The sequence below is a fragment of the Amblyomma maculatum genome, chromosome 11 (assembly GCF_055883805.1).
Source record: "Amblyomma maculatum isolate TAMU_Amacu chromosome 11, ASM5588380v1, whole genome shotgun sequence".
NCBI classification, from domain to species: Eukaryota; Metazoa; Arthropoda; class Arachnida; order Ixodida; family Ixodidae; genus Amblyomma; species Amblyomma maculatum.
In genome coordinates, this window is record NC_139354.1 from 114,164,005 (window position 1) to 114,188,207 (window position 24,203).

General features: G+C 44.6%; 1 protein-coding gene across 1 annotated transcript in view; it reads right to left on the reverse strand.

Moving 5' to 3' along the window:
• Positions 1-3,015: 3,015 nt before the first annotated feature.
• nau (myogenic-determination protein nautilus) overlaps positions 3,016-24,203 on the reverse strand; it is a 95,441-nt gene continuing 74,253 nt past the window's right edge. Inside the window, exon 5 of the mRNA XM_084585604.1 lies at positions 3,016-3,576. Within this exon, the coding sequence (XP_084441730.1) occupies positions 3,482-3,576 (95 nt within the window). The 3' untranslated portion in view covers positions 3,016-3,481. The remainder of the gene's footprint in view (positions 3,577-24,203) is intronic.

Genomic DNA, 24,203 nt, shown 5'->3' on the forward strand with positions numbered 1-24,203 from the left:
GGACAAAACCTTCATCACAAAAGAAAGCGGTGAAGGCGCTGCTGAATTTCTTAAAATACTCGGGGTCGAGTTTCTGACTACAAACTTTAAGCGCGCGCGTGCTCTCCACTTATCATATTGGTCCATATATGAACCATGAAAAACTAATCTTGTTGCCACTCTTGCTTTTCTTTTTTAGCCTTTATTGCCTTTCCCATAGATAGGGTAGCCTATTTTGAGAAATTATCACATTCGTAATGAAAGCTAAAAAAAGAAAGCAGTTTTCTACACGAAGAGTAATTCGACTAGATAGTCGCGGGAAAACTCTTCAAAAGTTTATAAACGTCACTGCACTGACGGCGAAAAACGCAGCTGAACACCGCACTCATCTGTGATTTTCAGTCCAGCAAACTTACGTGATCATACAATGGTATATAATACTTGCTCACAAATTACTACCGTGTCCAAATCAGGGCCCACCCTGACAAATCTTACCAGTTACAGTGATGCTGCAGGCTGTTCCAACTCGTTCACTGTCGCTCCTTAGGGATGAGTGACTTATCAGAACGTCCTAAGATTGCGCTTCACGAATATCACAAGCTTCTTGAACTAACACCACACCTGTCATCTGTTATATGCATGTGCGTAGCCGATTTGGCCATTATCTTCAAAATCAAGACTTCTAGAAGAATCCAGTAATATGAAGTGTTTGATATCGTCAGAGATATTACAACGTTTATGAGCTACATCATTCCGGGGAACGGGTGGTGGAATTATGAGGGTGGTTGTGGAGGAGCAATTTAACTGATGTTTTACACTCTCGCAGCCTGGAAATTTTTGTTCTTGCAATTCTATTCCCAGAAAGACCGCATTCCGTGTCTCTTTCCAAATCATGAAGCAGTATATTTGATGGAATTCATCGCTGTCTTAACAAAGGTGCTCGCAGGATTTCGAAATCACCACTCTTTCTTTGATTGGACTCTATAGTTCCCTGGTATATCACGGACGGAAGCCCATCCTGTTGTATTTCGGTTCCTTCAGAATCGTTTGCTTCTGTTGATTTTTGTTCGACGAACTACATTTGTGTACTTGTGAAACAGCAAACTCAAGTTACAGCGCCCAGTGCACCTTGCGCTAAGATTAATGTTCTGAATCCTTTTCATTCCGTACCCCTCTACCTGAACTAAGCGGCAATTCAGTCGCCACCTTCGCCATATACTCATTTCTGCCTCGCCTCGTTAAACGGTGTGAGATTGTTCAGGGTTACGAAAGTAAATTATTCTGCAATTACTACTGGAGTAGAAAATTAATTAGTCTCATGTTTTCTTTTTTTTTTTTTAAGATCGTGGGAGGGCTCCCTGTGGGAGCTCCCTGTTTTACGCAGAATTGAAACCACTTACTACCTAGTAGGTGCATGCTATTGTGTCAGCGTGGTTCACTGCCTCTTAAAACCTATAATAAAATAGAAAGGCATCTTTAGTTGCTGCTAGATACCTTTATCTTTTCCGCGGAATTCATATATCTAACAATCCATTTTCTGCACGAAGCGCACTTCCTTCAACATGACTCGTCTATGTTGTTGACAAAAATTTATGCCAGCTCTGGGCTGTCTTTAACATGAACTCAAAATATTACGTTATACTGAAAGTGTAACCACTGTGGTCTGGTTCCATAGAGCTAGTGTTGCACAATACAGTGAAGCCAATATCTTTGTGCACGGCTCCGACGGTTGCCCGCTCCTTCATAGCTTCTCTCAAGTTCCCCATTAGTTCAAAGTATCATCATAGACTGAGTGGGAATTCTCTAACGCATCGGTAACGCTAAGATATCATCATCCGCAGGTGTGTACGATATTATTAACAACTTGCGGATACGCACCATTAATAGTTGTTGCTTTTTGAGATTTTGACTACGTCTATGCCGATTTGTACGCCTTCCGCAAATTCTAAAAGATAGGCAAGGTGGTTCTAATAGAGAAGTCCGGTGATGTTCACAATGTTATAAATTACAGACCAATATTATCAGGGTGATTTATAGGCTTAGTATTTTTTTCTGCGGCAAGATTGTAATTGTTTCCTCTTTATTACAGTTTTTTAATTGTACTGATATAGCGTTTGAAAGGACGAAAATCAGTTATTTCAGGTAGTTCAGTGGGAAATGCAGCCCTTAGAAAACCATAGTTCTGTTTGCCGTTAGAAGAACAACGCTTTTATTGTTTCTCCATTTGGGTGATTTATTTGAAGACCGAAAAAATATGCTAGCTCCTGTAAGAACAGAAAGTCAAAACCTTAGGATGGACTCTAACTTCATCCCCTTCGTATAAAGAGATATAAAAATGGTTGAAACATACGCCTGCTTGCGAGAATGTGTCTCCTCGTGGTGAGCGATGGCTGCTAAAGGTACGTTAATAGGCCGTACTCCTCTGAACATTTCATAATGATTTAATGTGTTAAAATTAGACAACCGCGAAGAATGACCTCATGTCCGCAGAACTATAGTGCAACAGCCGCCGCGTTTATTGGAGCCTGCCCTGAGTTTCCCCCCATGCGTATCTAGGAACAGCTGTTTCTTAAAACTGGTTTCTGCTGTTACCGTAACCTCTCTAGTAGCTCAGGTTAAGCACGAAGACCGCTGTTTGCCCAGATTAGCACGAATGGTTAAGTGGCGAATGATGAAGTAATGGGATTTGATTAAACTATCAGTGAACATAATCCGTAAATTCGTAAACTTTCTATTCAAGCAAATGTAACAGATTGGCGAGGTACGTCAAGACTAAGTTAATTCATGCCATTCTTGTTTTCCGCTGTTACTTACAGCGCACTTTAATTCATTGACGCTGTGGAAATGTTTTTACGCACAGACTACAGTCCAAGTCGTCTTACACACGCTTATTTCTCTACCTTAATCGTATTTCACTCTTAACACGGCTTTGAGAACTTTAGTTTTGTAAATTCGAGCCGGCAGCAACTACTTAAGAAGCGACATCATGTCACCAAGAATACCACAGCATTTACTGCGTTTGTAAACAACAGCAACTTTTATTTTGGACACATCTTTAGAAGCTCGCACTGGCAGAAGGAAAAGTGTAAGAAAGAGAAGAATCGAGGTCATATTTTGATATATTCAAATCAATTAATACACTCTGCAAAGGGAAAGGCACTCGTTCGTTGCAACGGGGCTTAGATAGCATTGTCGCTATGTATAAATGCAGCCGGGATATCAAAACACTAACTTCTTTGCCAAGTACATACAAAGTGACATTCATACAGCGCACTGGGGTGATTTTTAGAGTCCATAGTTTAACAACAACTACATTAATTTGACGAACAAGTCCCGCTTGGAAGCTCGTAGAGCGCGCGAGAGCAACTTGTTGGCGTAAAGCTTCCTTTTCATGGCATTCGTTATCACTTCAGAAGCCTTGTCAATCGCTCGCAAATATATTGCACCAGGTCCGTTATCCGAAACTTGTATTGAAGGGAGCCCCCACTGGTGGTGCGGCAGGTCACAGTTTGTTCCTGGAGCCGTTCAGGCTCTGCACAATCAGGGAGAGCCGGTCCAGACTTGACACGGTACCAGGGACATCGCACGACTCCTGGCCTGCGATGGGGAAAGCAAAATGGCGGAAAATACTTGTTCCTGTCTACATGTGAAGGTTTCATTCGCCAACATTGTTGCAAGCGTGGAAGAGAAGACTAATTTCATGCGGTTAAACACGTACGGAGCACAAGATTTGCAGTGAAAGCTTATAAATACCTTATGAGAGAGAGAGAGAGAGAGAGAGAGAGAGAGAGAGAGAGAGAGAGAGAGAGAGAGAGAGAGAGACTAAACTTTTATTTGTTTAACGGAATGCCGTGGGTGGTTTCATCAGTTCAGGATACCATTGGCCTGGGCTGTCTCCCGGGCCCTGGTGAGCAGGCTGCGCTGCTCAGAGAGATTTAAATAGCGTATGAAATCATGTCCACAACACCACCGAAGCGAGGTCAGGTGGCATTGTTCTGGGACCTATTGGCGCAAACTATTAGGAGCGGATTTTAAAGGTGTTTTAATTAAAACACCCCTTAAAATCATTCTTATGTTCTTAGGCAAGCTGAATAAATGTTTCGAGAGAACTTTGTTCAGAATAGCTTTGGAAATCATTCCAATTCCATGCGTTAATGGGACACTGAGGGGAACTGAGTACAGCTTTTGGTATCAGTAAATATTGCATTTTCTTTCACTGTATCAAGAATTGTGACGTCTATAATGAAAACGACACCGTGATCGCCGTCATGAAGGTCACCGTCATCGTCGTCATCCGCTTATTAAACTTTGTCGACACACTGCGCTTGTCAAATGTTCTAGTGACAGTGGTGACATTTGTATTTCACTTCTTGACCGCTTATACCTTAATTTTATTATTTATCTGCTCCTTCAGGCAACGTACTAGCATGGCTCACGAAACAAGGCAGACAGTACGAAACGATGCATTAAGCCTTCTGTTTCTTTCTTGACCTCGCATGGGTGCAGCTACAGGAAAGGTATTGCAGTCTACAACGGGAAATTACTAACTTCACTATAATTTACACGACATGCACAAAATCATTAATCACTTCTGCTAAATAAATATAGATAAAGGTAGAAAGGTACACTCAGTCACACTAAAAAGTTTGCATCGAAATGCAATACAAAGTTTTTATTCTCTCAGCCGTACAACATAACAGCACATTAAACACGACAAGAAATACGCATTTTGTGATTTGAGATACAATGTTGCACACAGAGAAATGGCGAACCGATTCATTATAAAGCACTCGGCGTACAAATACTTTAACAGCATAGATGAAAAATAAGTATACGTATCACACGACTCCATAATTCGTTAGTGTAGTGATTCTGTATCGCAGTTAGTGCGAGGAGAATATAGACCAGAACTGAAGTCCGGAGCACATTGTAGTGAGTAGAGCTATTTAGGTACGTTTTATAAAAAGTTTATTTAGTATTTTTTTATTTCAATAAGAGTGAATGCATGTAGTTTGAGCCTATTTTCGGAGAAGATTTGCACTGGAATCAGCATGCAGAACGAGGAGGGCGAAGAAGAGGTCTTAGGACCGAGAGCGCGCGGTATAGAGATTGAGCGCCATATAGTCAGATTGACAAACGTGGAGATCGCCGGGAGATTAAAAGCAGTGAGTGTGTGAGAGAAGCGTCGTAGTGTCCGCCCTCCTTATATAACAGGTGCCTTCGTCTTAATAATGCGGTCATCATCATCATCCTCAGCCTGACTATACCCACTGCATGGAGAAGGCCTTTTCCATATTTCTCCAATTAACCCGGTTCGGTGCAATCGGCAATCTTTCTTAACAAGTCAGCTTTGGTCGGTGGCCATGGCGCGCCTTTAAATAAACAACGAGATCGAATCATTTTTTTTTTTCGCTTTTAACAGCTCTCGCATGATGACGGCTTCGGCCGCACAACTGCCAGTTTAATCCACCAACAATGAATAAAAGAACACCTTCTTCGAAAGTGAAACGACACGCTACCGTAGCTACTGCGCAACTTAGCTGTCACAGGACCAAAGACTGCGTGGATATCAGGCGTGCATCTCAGTGACGTGTCAGAGCTATATTTCGTTCCCGTTACCTTTTATTGCGTGCACGACTGTACTGGGAGGAAATGGTTACTTCTTCAATTAACGGAAGATGTGACAGTGGTCTTCTGCAGAGTTGTAGGTTCTTTACTTATTCATACTGCCAACTTGGGCCAATGGAGTAGCTGTAGTTGTGCAAACACAATTAACTTTTCAATCACCTTCGTGTAAAATACAGCAAAAAAAAAAAATCGAATATTAGCAAGGTAATTCGATTAGTGTAGTGGTTGGCCGATTTGGTTAATTTATAATAAGGTACGTAGTTCAGCGAAGAGGACAGAAAACAGAGCTCATGTGTGCGCTCTGTGCGTGTCGTATGCGTTTCTTAGTCTTTTTCAGTCTTCTTCGCACAATTACGTTCTTGGAAAGTATTTAATATATTTAGCGATATAAATAATTTAGTCAAGTAACTGAACGCATTAAATATGAACCTCGCCGGGGTGGCACAGTGGTTAGCGCACTCGACTACTGTGCCCAAGGATGCGGGATCGAATCCTGGCCTCGCGGCCGCTTTTCCATGGAGGCGAAAAGCAAGGCGCCCGGGTACTGTGCGATGACATGGTTAAAGAACCCCAGGTGGTAGAAATTTCCTCCATTACGGCGTCTCTCATAGCATGAGTCCCTTTGGGACGTTAAACGCTACAAACCAAACTAACCATTATTAAACACGACAAAAGTCACGAGAAAAATACATATACATGCGCGCAAATATTTGAACAAAAGTACGCAAACCATGGCTATCAGTCAAAGCCCTGAGACGTAAGAGATAACAGCTACGTATACAAAGTAACAAAAGGATAAGCAGTTGTAATATGACAGCTTGTTCGTAAGACAAGCTTTAAAAGAAAAACAAATACAGAAAAGCCCCATGCACAAAACACTTAAATGCGGCGAGGCTACAATATGAAACACCTTGCTGGTATTTATCATATAAGGCCGCTGGCAGCTCTTACCATAAGAACTGATAATAGCTGACATGACTGGATACTTTTTGTCTTTCCGTCTATTCAATCACCGGAAAAGAATAAGTGAACAATACGTTCTGTAAGTAGCTCTTTTAAAACCTCTTGAGTGTTTCGTTCTTCAGTAGGTGAAAGTGTCATCGGCCAGTATACCCTTCAAAAAAATGACGGAAGGCAGGGAGCCAAAGACAGAGACAAGAGAAAAAGGAGAATCATAAAATCCCTTGCAGGAACGGCTTAGAACAATCAGGACGCCTTATTATATTGTAGTTTCAACACTACGAAAACGGTCTGGCCTTACAATTTAGAATACCACTTGTCTGGCCTCTGTGAACGCTTCAACATCAACACTGCATGGTTGTGTCTGCAAGACCGAGCGGTCAACGTCAAAACAAGAAAGGGAATAAAAGTCACAACAGTCGACAGAGCTTTAAACTCTGTACTGGTCAGGGTTTTAGGCGTGTTCGGATAAAAAGGAAAGCGATTAATTTTCGTACTCTGGTCATACACATTCGCCGTCGATTTCTCAGCTAATAAGCGAGAGCGTACATGGCTCGTTCGATGGAAAAGCCATCACTGTACCCAAGTTTCGGCTCAGAATTTGTCGTAAGTGTTCTAAACATGGTAGGAAATATGTATGCGTGCAGTTGACGCAGTATCCCTTCCACTACGGCGCGGTTTTGACCTTTACCCGCAGGTGTCTTTGGACGCTGGAGATCGTGTGAATGTGTCGCCAAAAGGCGTGATGTTCTAAATACCACGACAGTGAAGATGCAGTTCTGCTGATGTAAACCCGCTGGCCACCTTGCTTTTCTTCTCCACATCCCAACGGTAAGATGACTAACCCGTCATTTCGAAATCCACATCTTATTGCGGTTGTGTTCGTCGGTTCTATGTTTTAACTTCCCTCACATGATTTCTGTGCTGTTGAGCATCATTGCACATGTTTTTACTTGGGAATAGTGACCGATAACGCTTTAATTACTTACTGCGAAATAGGATGGCGAGGTCTACACAAAGCCCCTTCCTCCATCTTCCCCCATCGGCAGGAAATAAAGACTCCTAAGTAACCAGTATACCCCTATTATACCCAAACAAAACGCTACTCCTTCTGTAGGTTGTAATCCTCAGCGAACGAGAACGTGGGCTGCATTCAGAAATAAACACCGAAAAGAGTCCGCCGAGTCTTCGAAAAGAGACCTATACTCAAAGCGAAATGACCTATTGCAGCTGGACCAGCCCAAAACGGCGACACGGTCACCCTCAACAGGCACTCGTAAACCTCGGGCATACCCTGCCCAGACCGACGCCATGAGTTCAGTGCTTTTTTTCTTTTTCTTTTTAACGGCCGAAAGCAGTCGAGGACCCCGCGCCACCCTCCTTCTCGTGCCGTATGGCCCCTGCGAACGGTTGTGCGGCTCGCTTCACGTTCCCTCCGACACTCGCCCCCTCCTTCGCCCATTTCCCGGTGTCGCAGCCACATAGCTTGAGTTACGGCCTCCATGTGGGCGCCCAAAGGGGGCTTCCCCGACCTTGTGCTCCCGCTGCCTCGTTTATTGTTGCATTCATGCATGAAGTAGTAGCTTCGGCGCGAGCTCTCAGTGCACATAAAACGGCTTAGCGCACGTCCTGGTTCGTACACCCGAAAGTGACAATCGTTTTTTCATACTGGACCGGAATACATCGGCTGGTTGTGTATGAACTCAGGCGGAAAAACGCAGGCAATGCACGATTTCCTGAGGAGCCGCAGACGCTTGAATTTCGTAAGGCCTGTTTACACCGAAGCAGGCTTGCTTCGGTTTTATCAGAGATCAAGAAAGGTTAACCGTTGTTGGCCTTTTATATCATAAACCTAACTACATCTACTACTACTGGACAGATCCCATCCCTCTCCGAGTGAATCATGTCCATGCTACAGCTCTGGCTACGATGGGAAAATGAACGCTGCATAAAAGAAGCAAAGGCGGGTACGAGCCAGAAACGCAAGACGACCATGCCCAGACGGAAAGTGATTTAAACGTTGCCTCACGCACTAAATTTTGTTTCTTTCTAAACCATTTGAATGGTAGCCTTCCGGCTCAGGTTGTCAAAGTGCAATATTGTAAGCAATTTTACACTTACGTTTTGCATATGCAGCTCAAAAATACTACAACCTATACTTCAATTCGTTTTGCTCATTCTGACTGTGGTGATTAGGAATATCCCTTTTCTCGCAGCTCTAGCTTTCTACTGCCACCTTAGTTATCACGACAACAATGGCAAATATCCTATGCTCGAGAGTTACATAAAAAAAGTTGGCCTCTTTCCTAAGCGCAGGGAGTTCTTGAGCCAATGCAAGCAATGTGGCGCTCGATCCTCCCAGCGAAGCATTTATGTAACAATAGAATAATCATGATCATTTACCAACAAAGGATTGAAGTAAGTGCAGCGAAGTGCGTTCGGTAGATTGCGATGCTGCAGATGAAACACTTATTACCTCAAAACTGTATGAAAGAGCGCGTTGTGAAAATTTAGTTGTCACGCATATTTTGCCTTCAGGCTTCCGTGAATAAATGTTTTCTATCGCAAGTAACATTGCGGCAAATTATCCCAAGGAAACAAATATACTATTGTATTGTTTGCTTTCGAGAGACTCTGCATCATCATTCTGCGGGGGCCAATAATATTATTATATTTTGGGAGAAACGTATGAAATAATGTTTTTTTAATTATTTTTGGGCATGATGTAAACAATATTTTGTTAAAGGTGCTACCTTTGTGTCACGCAGAGAACACAATATTACCGAAACAACAAGCCGAAAGTAAGCGGACTATCCAGACACTCCGTGGTTTACCTCACCCTACTCTCTGTTGTGACTTAAAAAATAGACGGAACCCCACCACCCTATAGGGCCCCTTACTATCCTCTAATCCACTAAGACGACCAAAGTAACCTTTAAATAGTGTTTGGACACGACGCAAGTAATATTTTGATAGAACCGCTTGTTTCTGGTTGAGAAAACACACTGCAGAAGCAACAAGCCAAAAAGAAGCCGACTATATTCGCACGATGCCCACACGTATTACACCACCGGCGTGCGATTCCTTGAAATACACTCCGCGCGTTGTGGGTCCCCTAATATAATCTCTGAATGCGATGAATTAAAAGAAAAGAAGAAGTGGGAGCTAAAATCTTTATTGCGATTGCAGTCGGAAATATGGCCACACAAAACGAGGAAATAATCCAAAGTTTACATGAATCAAAATTCTATTTAGTGAAACTTTAAAAGAAGAGCACGTTCGCAAGCTAACAAAGTAGGTCAAATATGAACTTTTTTTTTGTTCACAGATGGTCACAATTGCACACCACAAAATGGAGGCAAATTCTATTTCTTTCCAGGACTGTAAATCCAATTGTCAACCAAAAGTACCAGTTCTGCATGCGCGAATTTAGGGCTGTTCGGTAGCATGCCCAAAAGCTTCCTGGCACGCGGTTAACGCGGGCGAAATCACGCTCCCATTGTGTTTAGCGTAGGAAACTTTTTGGACCATTTATTATTGTGAGCAGCCATGTTTTTTTTTTTTCAAGAATGCGACAACAGCAGTGTACATTAATTGCTTTATGGGGCATTGCACTCCCGTAAATGAGGTGAATGATTTTGTAGGGCATGGTAACCTAATCCCCCAAAAGGTGTCAAGAAGAGCATATATATAGGTGAGGTGCGGGCCCGCAAGGTGCTCGTATGCAATAGCAGCGCCCTTCTTTCTAGTGCCTACATGTAGCAAGTGCTAATTGTAGCACCCGACGTCTTCATAAGGAAGCTTTGCACAATCAGTGGCGATAACTTTGAAAAATAAAAATAAAAATAAAGCTCCTGCTAATAATTAACTCCATGTTAAAAAGTTAGTGCAAGCCGCATTAGTTTAGTACAGTTCGAGCGAGTTTGGGTTAGGACGATTAAGTTCGAACAAAATGAATCTAATAGTAATCGGAATAGTGTTTGGCTAATTAACAGCTACTTCTCCGGGTCTTTAATTGATCGCTGTAATCAGCGACATTGTAATCGGTTATTTATTTTCTCTAATGTGTACAAGACTCAAGGTGACACATAGCGATAGGACGGGTGTTAATTTAAAGCTAAAAATAAAAACAAATGGATGATGCATAGGTTTTGACTCAACAGAAGACAGGATAGCGCCTTTAAAACCGGCTTTTCATTCTCCTATTTAAAAAAAAATGCTCCTATTAAAATGTTTTTAATTTACAAAAGAATACTATTACACCATGCAACATCAGTACACATCCCAAATACATCTTAGCAATTCATATGCATCACGTCGCTTTCACCCTGTGCTCTTCTAGGAAGCTTGACACCAACTCTTTCAATAAGGAGAAAATAAACTTCATGGCATATGGGTTGCGTGCCCTCCTGTTTTTGGGCTATGGCTCTGAATTCTGGGGTATACGGTGACAACTTTTTACGTGAAGGAGCTCAAAGCGCTGTCGCGTAACGAACTTCTTCCGCTACAATCATACGTACGCGACTATCGTCGTCACATGTGTAAACAACAGCGGCGACAGCAGCAGCCTAATTGGCGGCGGAGGTTTCCATTACGCCAATGTAGGTAGCATCAGCGAACAGGGGTGCATCGCTACTGTATATCATTATCTTGCTAGTACATTCGAAGATTGCTTTTGCAGAGCATAAGCTGTTATCTTTAATTTCAATTCTGGTACTTTCGATTGGCATGACGGCAGATAAGTAACAGCAAATTTCGTGTCAGTTTCTGCTGATAAGCGGGGCTGTATATATCACATCTTCAACATGTTTCCCATGTTGATTGCTCTTCAGACATCAGCGGGCAAGGGTACGTAATACCATTGCTAAGGCAAGCACCATCGAATACACTGAAATGTCCTGCAGAACACGACACTTTGCTTTTTATAATGTCCATGGAATGGAGCCATGGCATAGGTGCGGAAATTAAAAAACCCACAGTCAACAACTCGCTTAAGGATACTCGGTAGTTGATGACGATATCGGAAGTGCACAGAAGCCTCAGTGTCTTAATTGTCAAAGAAAATTGCTGGTCTGTCTGGCGCTGTTCAAATCTCTCATGGCCTCATTCTCCCTGTGATATACATTATACTTGGAAGACTTTTTATGAGTCATTTAGAGCAAGCTGTTGTTTCGTGATCGTGCGCTCGCCTCCCTCCCACTTCCTCCATTCTTTTTTTGTTGATAGTGATTTTGCTGCAGTTCTACGGCCTCCTAGAAATAGAATGGATATTTTTCGCTTTTTCACTAGTAGGCGAGCGGCAAATCACCAAAACCGTTTACAAGGCGAATTCTTACATCTCATACACAAACCGGACAAAAGACAGGTAAATCTATAGTAGCTAAGAACAACCGCTGACCACTACCAGAACGGTAAGTGAAATAGCATGTGCACAAAGGGGGGACTGAGGAAGACGGCTGTAAACTTTTGAGGTTTCGAGACATTAGAAAGATTCATCATAGCCGCGGGAACCCATTGTGGTATTTGGAAACTTTGGAACGGCTTCGTGTGATACAATTCTCTCTAGTTTATGACAGATATGTTTCTGAAGAGAGGAAACATTAAAAAAAAAAAAAAAAAACAGAGAAAAGGCCCCACTGATACAGGGGGTAGTAGGAAATAGGGAAATTTTACGCTATTAATAAGGTTCAGGAAATCCCCGATATGTAGACATTTTAAATTAGGCTCAATTACTCAATTAGTCCATTATTAGGAAAAAAGCATACATTTTGAATGCCCTTTTTTTTTTGCATCCCAAGAATTTTTTTCAAGTATCAAAGCTTCATCTCAACATTCTCTCTGTCTTTTTCAGCTGTCGCGATTCTTTTCATCTCATCTGACTTTTTTTTTTTTTCTCGAGCCATTTCCCACCCTTCCTTCCATCTTCGCTCGGAAGCTGCCGCCGTGCCTCACTTGGAGGGTGACTGACAGCGCTCCCTCGTGCATCATCCCCTGGCTATCCCTGGCTCCCAGACCGGCAAGCGCCGTCATCGGAGGAGGAGGGGGATGCGGAGGAAGAGTGGAGATGCCAGGCGGCATCTTTATTGCCCCCCACTTCGCCGCCGGCCGTTCGGCGGGTGTCAGGTTTCATGTGTCGCCACAGAATCGCGGCTTCTGGAAAGTAGTGCGCGGCCTACTTGCAAGCGCCGAAGCTCTACCCTATGACGGTCCCATTTGAAGAACATCGGAGACCGTTCTTTGCAGAAAGCTGCGCATCACTGTTCCTTCTTATAGCCGCCAAGATTGAAAGCCGAGGGTAACATGGGAAATCGTGTTGCAGCCGAGCTTCTTGCATAACTTTGCCGTTTTGACTTTCCGAGTGCGCGATCCAAGGAAAGAGGGATCTTGGCTGTCGGCGTTCGGAGTTCAGAGACGGAAAAGAGAAGTGTGCCCTCGCTTCGAATGGTTGCGTTCGATAAGCTTCACGAAACCGCAGCTGCCCTAACAGGCACACTAGCGGTAGTCGTCATGCTTTTTAACATCGGTCGGCGTCAGTCAGCGGGCACAGATGCCAGATGAGGCCAGCGGAGCCCGTTTTTCGTTTTAACTAAGAGAGCTGAACGCGAACTCATTTCGAGTAGAAACAAACGCATACGACACGCGACGTTAACACCGAAAAGGATTTGAGCCATTAAACAAAGACGACGACTCGAAGAAAAAAAAAACATATGAAACAGCGAAATGGCTCCTTTGCGCCGAATGTTCGCTCCTTACCTTTTTGCGTAAAAGGACCTCAGTAGCTATTTTTTAGCGTGTTGCTGCTTTTGCAGTGATGCAGAGGACGTCTGAACATGCATCGTCATGCGAAATTCGTAGCACCAGTAGCCACTCAAGAAACGCTACTTCGCAGAAAACGAGAGACGTCCGTATTGATATTCGTTCCCCGTTGATCCATAGGAAAATCGGAACCTCCTCAGAAAATTACGTCATGTTTTGAGATGATGAAGAACATGCCGCAACGTTTGTTAAACCTTGGCCTTGATAGCATTAGACCTAACGTCCGGTGGGAAAGTAGCCAGTGTCATTATTAATATGGATTGGCCGCACGAGTCTCCGAAATAACGCCTCTTACAAGGAATGAAATTTTACCTTGATATCAGAGGTCACATTGGGGTTTGTGGGACTTCTTAGACATTTCGGGAACCGGAAGTACTGGGGTCATGCGAGGAACTTAAATAATTGCGCGAGAAATAAATTTAGTCGAAATAGCGATTTCCACTTGGGTCCCCTTTGTCACGAAGCGAGCGACCTGCCTATAGTGAACGGAGGCTCATGATTTCCTCTCAATGACAGCAAGTAGCGTTGACAAAGCCCTCCATGCCAGCTCTGCTTTTCTAGTGGCCCTCTGCTGTTTGTTTAGGCGGGTTGTTAATTTTATAATTGGTTTTATTCTTTTTATTCGTTTCTGACTGCTTTTGCTTCATTTGTCTGACTCTGCTTTTGCTACGATTGTCTTTTGTTTTTTCTTTTTACTTTTATTGTTGGTTTTGCGTTTCTTCTTCTATCAGAATCTGTTAGGTTGTCTGCAGGAATTACAGGTTTCTGGTCAGTTATACTGTTGTTGCCGCTGGTTTCCAATGTGTTGGGTTCGCAGCGATAACTGCGATGAGTATCATGCTTGAGCTTAATGTATAAATATGCCACTTTTCCGTTTAATAAATAGTTGGCAGTGTGCGCATGTGGTGTCTCTTTCATGCCTGTGTCCTTGTTGCGCCGCCGTTCATTTCAATCATGCACCAACTCGTCCCTCAAGCTGTTATTCTGAAAATTATGTCCATTTAGAGGTTTATAGCATCTGGAACTGCGCCTGCAGTACTAACGAGAAAGCAGTGGGTAGATGGCGTGGAAAGATCCGCTCGTACGTGATAGGCCCAAGGGTGACAGTCACATATGGTACGGCTCTGGGGTACAATGGGTGACATCGAAGGCGCTGCCTGTATATCCCGTATTTAGTCAATTCTAAGCCCCCCCCCCCCCCCCCCCCCCCTTTATTTTCACGATTACGACGCCGCAAGAGAGGGGGGTGCTCAGACTCAAGAAAACTAAAATAAATGTGAAGTCACGCGCGTCATTTTGTGGTGCAGAGCCCAGCTTTAGCAGTGCAAGGCATAAAAAATAACGATAAGCTGATTAGACATCTCTGCAGACTTTCGCTGTGCTTCATGCTCCACAAAATGTCAGCCACTGTGACGTAGGTGCCTGCTCCCTATACACTGTGTCGAAGCATGTTGTATAAAGACAAAGAGTTAATCGGAAGCTTCAAACGGTCATGCAGCTACAAAACAAGGTTCTGTAAAGCATGCTTTCTTTATTTTTTTTTTCAGCAGATATATATGTTTTTGAAAATACTTAGGCGTGCTTCGATGCATTGCTGGAATTGCTGTCTGTTTTTTAATTTCTTATCGGCGTGTAGCATCACAAGGCGACTCAAGGTATGTCTAGATACGCCCTTGTGGAGGCGACGATTTTGACCACTTGTGGTCCTTTAACCTGCACCGAGATCGCAGAGTACAAAGGCGACTTGCGTCTCGTCGCCATCGAAACGCGCAGCCGCCGCGGCCGGGTTCGAACGAGGGTCCTGCGCTAGGAGTTTTATATTTTCCTATAGGTCCCGCGGCTCAGTAGATGACCGCCCTTACCGCTGAGCACTCGCAACGTTGTTGTCACCGTCTCTGTAAGATAGCACATTTTACTCGCTTTGCGATACGACAACGTGCGCGAAGGCAGGTCAAACAGATGCCCTATAATTACGTTTAACAGAAGTCATATTTATTGTTTAACGCCAAAGCCTAAGTAGAAGAAAATGGCCGAAAGTGCTGTCACTCGACATATATTCCGTTCTTCGACGGCCGCCCAGCACTTCGTTGCTATTGGCACCGACGACGACATGATTCTATGTGGGTGCAAGTGTGCTATATAAGGTGTTTCTTTTAAAAACTTTTTGCTGTTTTCCTAACTTCTGAATGGTCGTCACCACTGCATCACAGTACATGAATACATTGCTAATTATGTATGAGGCGCTCACAGTTTTATTTTCCGCACGTACAGCGGCAATTACAGCGGCGGCTAAACTGGAAAAATTAATTTACATTGACATGGTAAAGACTGCGGTGTAGTGCTGTAATGCGCACCTAAGCACCTCGAAATCTTCTGTCGCAGAACTAGTGTGATAGCGTGTCGTTGTATTTTCAGTTTAAGAATATTGGAACCATGCAAGTAAAATAGCAAAACTATGCCCGCCAATACGCACAACAATAAACTCAAAAGTTGGAAAAATGAAAATGCTCTCTGCTACGTGAGTACGCGAGAGGTATTCAGGGTGCAGTGTGATTACTAAAGGTCAGTGCCTAAATGATGCGCGCAGAATCCACTAGTGCGTCATTTTTGCGCACTCATTGGTTGTAGTCTAAGGCACTGCATTCAACACTCCTGTGAAATCTCACGCCGAATATTCCTTCGCATGCTGCAGGATTAAGCGAGGTACTGCTAAACCTGTGTAGGTCGGGCGACTACGCAAAGCTGGCCGAGCAACGAAACAGCAATATGAATTCGGCGACTGCTGCCTGCGAACATGGCCTTTGCATTAGCGTGCGCTACTGTGTGATGGCTTATATGCTGTAGGTACGCGAGTGCATGCACTGCACTTTTCAGCAGTGTTTCTGTCCCCCCAATATAAGCATGAGAACTATTTATGCCGCAGCCAGAAGATCACGAGCAAGGAGCCAGCTGTGGCTCTGCCGTCAGTACCTTCAATAAGTCCCCCCAATATAAGCATGACAACTATTTATGCCGCAGCCAGAAGATCACGAGCAAGGAGCCAGCTGTGGCTCTGCCGTCAGTACCTTCAATAAGTCCCCCCAATATAAGCATGAGAACTATTTATGCCGCAGCCAGAAGATCACGAGCAAGGAGCCAGCTGTGGCTCTGCCGTCAGTACCTTCAATAAGTCCCCCCGATATAAGCATGAGAACTATTTATGCCGCAGCCAGAAGATCACGAGCAAGGAGCCAGCTGTGGCTCTGCCGTCAGTACCTTCAATAAGTCCCCCCAATATAAGCATGACAACTATTTATGCCGCAGCCAGAAGATCACGAGCAAGGAGCCAGCTGTGGCTCTGCCGTCAGTACCTTCAATAAGTCCCCCCAATATAAGCATGAGAACTATTTATGCCGCAGCCAGAAGATCACGAGCAAGGAGCCAGCTGTGGCTCTGCCGTCAGTACCTTCAATAAGTCCCCCCAATATAAGCATGAGAACTATTTATGCCGCAGCCAGAAGATCACGAGCAAGGAGCCAGCTGTGGCTCTGCCGTCAGTACCTTCAATAAGTCCCCCCAATATAAGCATGACAACTATTTATGCCGCAGCCAGAAGATCACGAGCAAGGAGCCAGCTGTGGCTCTGCCGTCAGTACCTTCAATAAGTCCCCCCAATATAAGCATGAGAACTATTTATGCCACAGCCAGAAGATCACGAGCAAGGAGCCAGCTGTGGCTCTGCCGTCAGTACCTTCAATAAGTCCCCCCAATATAAGCATGAGAACTATTTATGCCGCAGCCAGAAGATCACGAGCAAGGAGCCAGCTGTGGCTCTGCCGTCAGTACGTTCAATAAGTCCCCACAATATAAGCATGACAACTATTTATGCCGCAGCCAGAAGATCACGAGCAAGGAGCCAGCTGTGGCTCTGCCGTCAGTACCTTCAATAAGTCCCCCCAATATAAGCATGACAACTATTTATGCCGCAGCCAGAAGATCACGAGCAAGGAGCCAGCTGTGGCTCTGCCGTCAGTACCTTCAATAAGTCCCCCCAATATAAGCATGGCAACTATTTATGCCGCAGCCAGAAGATCACGAGCAAGGAGACAGCTGTGGCTCTGCCGTCAGTACCTTCAATAAGCGTCAAGCGGATTAGATCATAGACCTGCAATGAAGATCGGCTTCGATTTCGCGCCACTCAATAAATGCTAAAAATAATAGCACGAGCGTGAAAGCAAGAATTTTGGGGAAACCGTATATGCACGGGCCGGCCCCTTAATCGTGGCCCCGCGTTCAGCGGTGGCGCCTCTCGAGGCCGCTTTTATCCCCGAACCAAACTTAGACGAAATTCCATGACCATTTCGCGTTTTAAAGCCAACCTTAAGTGGTAAAAAAGCCTTGAACATTTACATCACCATCTGAATTGCCATTTTGTCTTTTTCTGCCGTAAGAGCACCATTTCTTCGACCGATCCGGACGAGTTGGTTATGACCGCCAATAATATCCTTGAAAAAAAAAAACCTTTGTGGTCTGTTGATAATGGGTTATTAATTAACTAATAAAACTAAAGGTGTTTTGTTTGAGCCCAAGATTAAGAACGTTACGCTACAAAACGCTATTTTACTCGGTTGTTCTGAACAACGTTCTTAGGTTCTGAAATCGAAGAAGTGAGTTCGGTGAAAACACTCAGAGCGTTCTTCGATCGGGATATGTCCTGGAATCACCATATAAACTTTTTGGCAGGCAAGATCTCGCAAGTTACCGTCTTTTCTTCACAGTTAGATAGCTACCTCCCGAAATGAAACAGTTGATTTACAATTCCCTGTTTCTTAACGACGTAAATTACTACTGCCTCCCCTGGGGTACAACTTCTGCTACTACTATTTATTGAATCTTTCGTCTCCAGAAGAGGGCTATCCGGGTTGTCTGCAATGCCCCTTTCGATTCCTCCACCGGTCCGTTGTTTAGGGATCTACAATTAATTCAAGCTCCGATCAACTTTCATTTTATATTAGCCTTGAAGTATACCAAAGAATGCAAAAACAACCTAAAATGGCTAGGCTTTATTGCCAACCTTAAAATATATATCTGATTTATTACAGCACAAAGTGTTCTGAATATTGGTTCGTGCCACACCCGCCTACCAACTATGAAATGTAAATGTGACGTTACATACTCCTTAAACTATTAAATAGTCTAATCCTCGACAATGTTAACATCAGTTCCAGTTGTAAACATATAGTTTAATAAATTATTTCGGCTACTTCTAAACAAAGCATTTTTTCCATCAATTTTGTAATTTAGACATTGCATAAGGATATCTTACTTTGATTTCAACTTTGTTGTTTGTTTCAGAACATGCAGATGACGTTTTTTTTTTGTTTCTTCCGTATTCTAACACAACGTTATGCCTTTTTGTGATAACAGATATTTGTGCCGCTGCCACTGCCACAAGACGGGTTGTGAACTATAGTCAAGGTGCCGCGTGCAACTTTTTTCCTTAAATCCACCGTAGAACTGTACATTTTATAGAAATAAATTTTCTTCTTCCTCATGTCAATGAAGATGCCTACCGATATGGAGCATGTGGAAAAGAGCCGTGGGCGCCTGCTCAGAAGAGAGACGGGCAAGCGAGCGCCGTTACAGAACGCGGTACTAACGGGCGCCGTTTTCTACAGAAGATCGTCGATGGCTCCTCCCGATGTGTCCTCCCATACTCGGCTGTCTACTCGAGCACCGGTGGTGTGGCCGTGACGAAACCATACACCGACGTTCTATGCGGATGCCGCCATCTGGCGACCCTCATTAGTCCTAATTGGCAGCAGAGCAGCGGCCTAGCGTGAACGCCGGTGCATCCCGCACGGAGCTCAAGAAGGGGCGCGTATTGCGCCGGCGATGGCGTAGCGGCGCCAGCTTTACCCAGCCGCAGTCTCCCTCCACCCCCTCCCTTCCCCCTCTAGCCCTACTTTCCTCATTGCGGCTACACTCGCTCGCGGTGCCGAGGTCTGCACGTATCTATCGCCACAGCACGAGTGGGCGTGGGGGTGTGGAACCAACCGACCGAGAAAAGAGAATTTGGGAAGGGGAGGGGGGGGGGGATATACCTTCAGGTTAGTGCAGTATCCATGGCAGGATATATGGAGAGCGCTGGGGGCAAATAACCTTTCCAAATAGGTTGCAGAAAAAGAAGGAACAGAAACACACATCGAAACGAAGATTCTTGATGCTTTCAATGGCGCAATTGCATAGGAAAAAGTTCTCAATAGGTTTTTAATACGCTAAGAAGCACTGCCTGCTTGTTTTAAAGGAAGTCTTAAAATATTCATTTTTGCATGTAAGGATCTTTCACAATAGAACTTTTGTGTGCAGCGTAGCCTTTGCCATCTTACCCAATTCTATTGGGAAGGTAACTCTCCTTAACACAATTTAGAGCTTGCGATGATTCAGCGACCACTTGCTAAAACCCGAAGAAAATTTTCCAAAGAACTACGACATTTTTCTGACTCTTAGCACCCCCCTTTTCTCCCTATCGTATTGCCCAAAGTCAAGGGGGTATACTTCTAAAATCTAAAATACCCCCCCCCCCCCCTCGCCCCCAAACCCCTCCCCATGCTTTCGCATTGATATCTTGATTGATGAGACGGGTGCGAGAAGTTACTACATATTTGGCAAACATATTCTCGAAACGCGATTGCAGTGTGCTTGAAGTTCAAGCAGTGACAGCCATCTTCAAGCTCATTCCGAATTCTGTTATGGAGGCCAAACAGTTGATACCAAACAATGCAACGCGAGCCCGCGATGCATACGAAACCTGCCGAGATCCGCAGAATGGCCCCCGATTCCAGGTCCACGCGACAACACGCTGATAGAGTAGTCGGGGTGACTTTCGGCCAGCTTTTTCCGTTCTGCGCCCCCAGCTGTCGTGTGCTGTCGGAACGCAGCAGTAAAATAACTGGAAATCACGCCGCGGACACTGTATCATCTCGGGTCTCCAACGGCTCTGGCTCTACTGGGTCATGAAGCGCGCTGCAAACTTTTGTCTACGCTCTTTTCCTCGCAAAAGAAGGGGGCACTTAGAATCGCATGCACACTTCGTTCTATTGTTTTTTTTTTTTTTTTTTGCGAGGTTTGGGGGGGGGGGGGGGGGACGGTGCTATGAATTGCGAAAATACGCAATTTAATTTCTAAAGTGGATCGAATATCGGTGTGGATTGTCTCATGCGTGTTGCTTCCTTAAGGCATCGCGTCAGAGCAAATGTTAAAAGGAAAACATATTATCTGTATTGAAGCACACTTTTGTTCGGAACAAAAACTTTTGCCCCCTGCCCCTTTTCAACTCGACCTTTACATATACGAAATAACAAAACATGGAAGCTCGACAAAACACGGCAAAAAATGACCATGCTGGAGAAAGCGGGAAAAAGCACAAGAACCGACACAAGGGAGTTTCTTGATCGAGAAGCAAAAGGCTCCAGGTGAAGGCGACGAGCGACTCATCAGGGTTTCTGCTCATGCGTGTTTTTACTTCATTGCAAACAAGGACAGGATTAGAGTTGGCTGTTTCACAATGTCAAGACCTCGGTTGAGATGTGCTTCCTTTGGTGTGATACATTGCAGAAGGATAGCGTGTTTGGACAGACTTGTTGGCACAAATGTAGAACTTGATTTCTAACACTATGTACACAACATTTTACACTACGTCCAGGGCGGTTGCTACCACCCCGAAAGATTGGGAACATCAGGTAAGAGTTCGCCCGAAGCGAGACCATGTCCTGCGTGACCGTTTTCACTCGCTTCGCGGCTCTTAGTGGTTTCTGATTCCTCAGAGGGCGGCCAGTGCAAATCATGCACGGTCAGAACACTCAATCCTCCGACACTCCACCAAGAGTCGCTGTCCAAGTCTCCCCTCTTGGCGCCAAAACACTTCATTGAATTGCTTTGCCCATCAATGCATGGCCGGATAGCAGCGACGACGGCGGCAGCGACGCACGCTCGAGTCAGGCCGTGGCCCAGCATACTGGGGTCCATTCCAGCGACCAATCGAAAATGTGTATATAGTATGGCAAATCGGAGAGTTTACTTCGAATTTTTACTGACTAATGGCAAGCTGGTACTCACGAGTTCCTTTACTCGCAAGCAGATGTGCATTTGGCGAATTCGTTTATGCTGTTCTCCTTCATGAGATGGCAGAGAGTCAATCCCCAAACAACAATAAGTAACAAAAACAGCTCAGCTCAGATGCCATATTAACTAGCCGTGCTCACAGTAGAGAGACACCCGGCGTCTGATTTCAGCTGGTCATCAGCGAGGTGCGAAGAAAAGCGAATTACGAGTCCCATTCCAGCTTGACGGCTCAAAAGTGTTCCTAGCTGGCGATAAACGCCAGCAGCCTTGTATTCTAAGTTTTTCAACGGCCCAATGGCAGGCTTCTCTCAAAAGGACCATTAACTGCCCGCCACAAACCATGGATCGCGACACACAGACCCCTCTGCCGAGAGCGCGTCTTCTTCAAGTGCTCTTTGCTGCTGGCACTGTTTTTACTTTTTAGCTCAACTTCTCTCTTCGAGCATTATTTTGCTCCCTTAGTTTTGAACGGTCGGACTGTTTGAACGATAACGACGCTGAGAGCCGCTTCTACAATAAATTGAAAGGCGAAGACAAGCATCGTCCAGGGGCTCAGATGTACTTGGCCCACTGCGCGGCGGCATACAAAACTAACTGATCGTTTGGCTTGATCCAGCCTGGAAGATTTTTTTTTTATCTAATAAACATAATTCCAAGAGGGTAGAAAATGGGCAGTTATAAATTCATCTTGTTGTGGCACCTCAGGGACGAGGACAGAAGCGGAGAGAGACAGAACAGGTGCTCTACTATCAACTGACAAAATTTTATTGAGACATTTAATATATGTGAAAAAAAAACCCAAAACACACAAATAAACAAAAAGGCGACCCATGCGCACTGCGGCCCAAGGTTACAAGGCTCGTGTCAAAAGGGACCTGGTGTCAAACCGTATCACCGTATCAAATGTTTGAGATAGTCAAATTCAGCTTCAAGCAGCAATAACGACGACGCGCTTACACATTTGCCGGATGACTCTTTAATTTTAAATGCCTCCACAATTTCTCGGGCTGTCTTGTCTTTATGCTTCCAGATAACTCCTGTATCATGGAACAGAGGTGTGCAATCTTGACCCTTGACATGCTTGGAAAAGTGTGTTTCCGACCCGCCTTCGAGTGACCTGGAATGCTCACGAAGGCGCACACTGACACAGCGCCCCGTCCTGAGCGATATTTTTTGTAAGCGGTTGATAGGTGACTGGAGCACGTTTTAGAAGGGATGGTCACGAAAATATTTTACGTTCACGATTTTCTTCTTTTTGTGGACAGTTGTCACCCCAACCGTGTTATGGTTAATGTTTTGAAGGCTTTCGAAAAAAAGGGCGGTGATTTGAACACGTGCAAAGCCCCTCATAATGGAAGAATCCAATTTTTGATCTGTCTTTGTTTATTGAAGGTCAATACGTGTGCTGATCTTTTTCACCAAGGTCTTGTAAGCCATTGTTAAATTTTTCATCAAGTCATTCGAAGTTGGTTCAGAACGGCATTGCTTCTAATACATTGAGGTCGGCGTTCACCAAGTCATGTCCCCGTCAAACTAACAAAGCTTTTGAGGCTCAGGTGACCAGGCTTAGAAACGCAAGGTTTCCAGACAGTGTTGGCAGCGGCAGCGCAGAGGATTCTGAAGCAGCTGAACCCAAGCCTAATTACCGTAAGGGCACAAAAAAGAAAGTTCGCCGTCATCTCGTACTTTCACATTGTTTCCCACGGAATTAATAAGGTGGCTCGCCGTTGTGACGTGAACATGGTGTTTTCGTCTAGAAACAAACTAGGCCGAATATGTGCTGCTTCGAGCGAAGAGACACTCAGCGGATAAAGATGAATGGGTGTGATGTGAAGCACTCTGCTCCGTGGGTGGAATGTACCTGCGGGGTGGTTTACACCATTCCGTTGTCCTGCGGCCTGCACTATACGGGTCGGACGGGACGCTGTATCTATGCGCGCCTTCATGAGCATGCCAGGTCACTCGAAGGCGGGTCGGGGACACACTTTTCCAAGCATGTCAAGGGTCAAGATTGCACACCTCTGTTCCATGAATCGCGCATTATCTGGAAGCATAAAAGCAAGACAGCCCGAGAAATTGTGGAGGCATTTAAAATTAAAAAATCATCCGACAAATGTGTAAGCGCACTCTCGTTATTGCTGCTTGAAGATGAATTTGACTATCTCAAACATATGATAAGGTAATTCGGTTTGACACCAGGTCCCTCTTGACACAAGCCTTGTAACCATGGGCAGGAGTGCGCATGTGTTCCATATTATCTCTATGTTACGTTCTATCGGCCTCACTTCGAAGACGCATTTGGCCTCTTCCGAGATTCTTCCTTTCCCAAAGTTCCTCACTGCATTTTTGCTGTCGCTTAAAATAGTTAAGTCACTCAATTAGGGTGACGTCAAGAATGTGACGTCACCCATCTGCCGTCAGCTATGAGTACCAAGCGGGAACGAGTGCGCTCCCATGCCGCAGGGCGGTTGCTTCTTCCATTTCTTCCTGCTGAACCCTAGAGGATCAAACTTTGCACACGAAGGACATTTGGTCGTCAGTAATTTTGACAAAAAATTTCTTAAGTACTTGCATGGTTCGACCAGAAGATGTCGGATTTTAGCATCATGCTTCTGAGACCTATAGTGTGCAGCAGGGTCACTTAGTGCGGCTATCCCATGAAAACCATTCTCCAAGCAGCAGGATACAAGGCGTCAAGGGAATGCCAAATAGAGAGA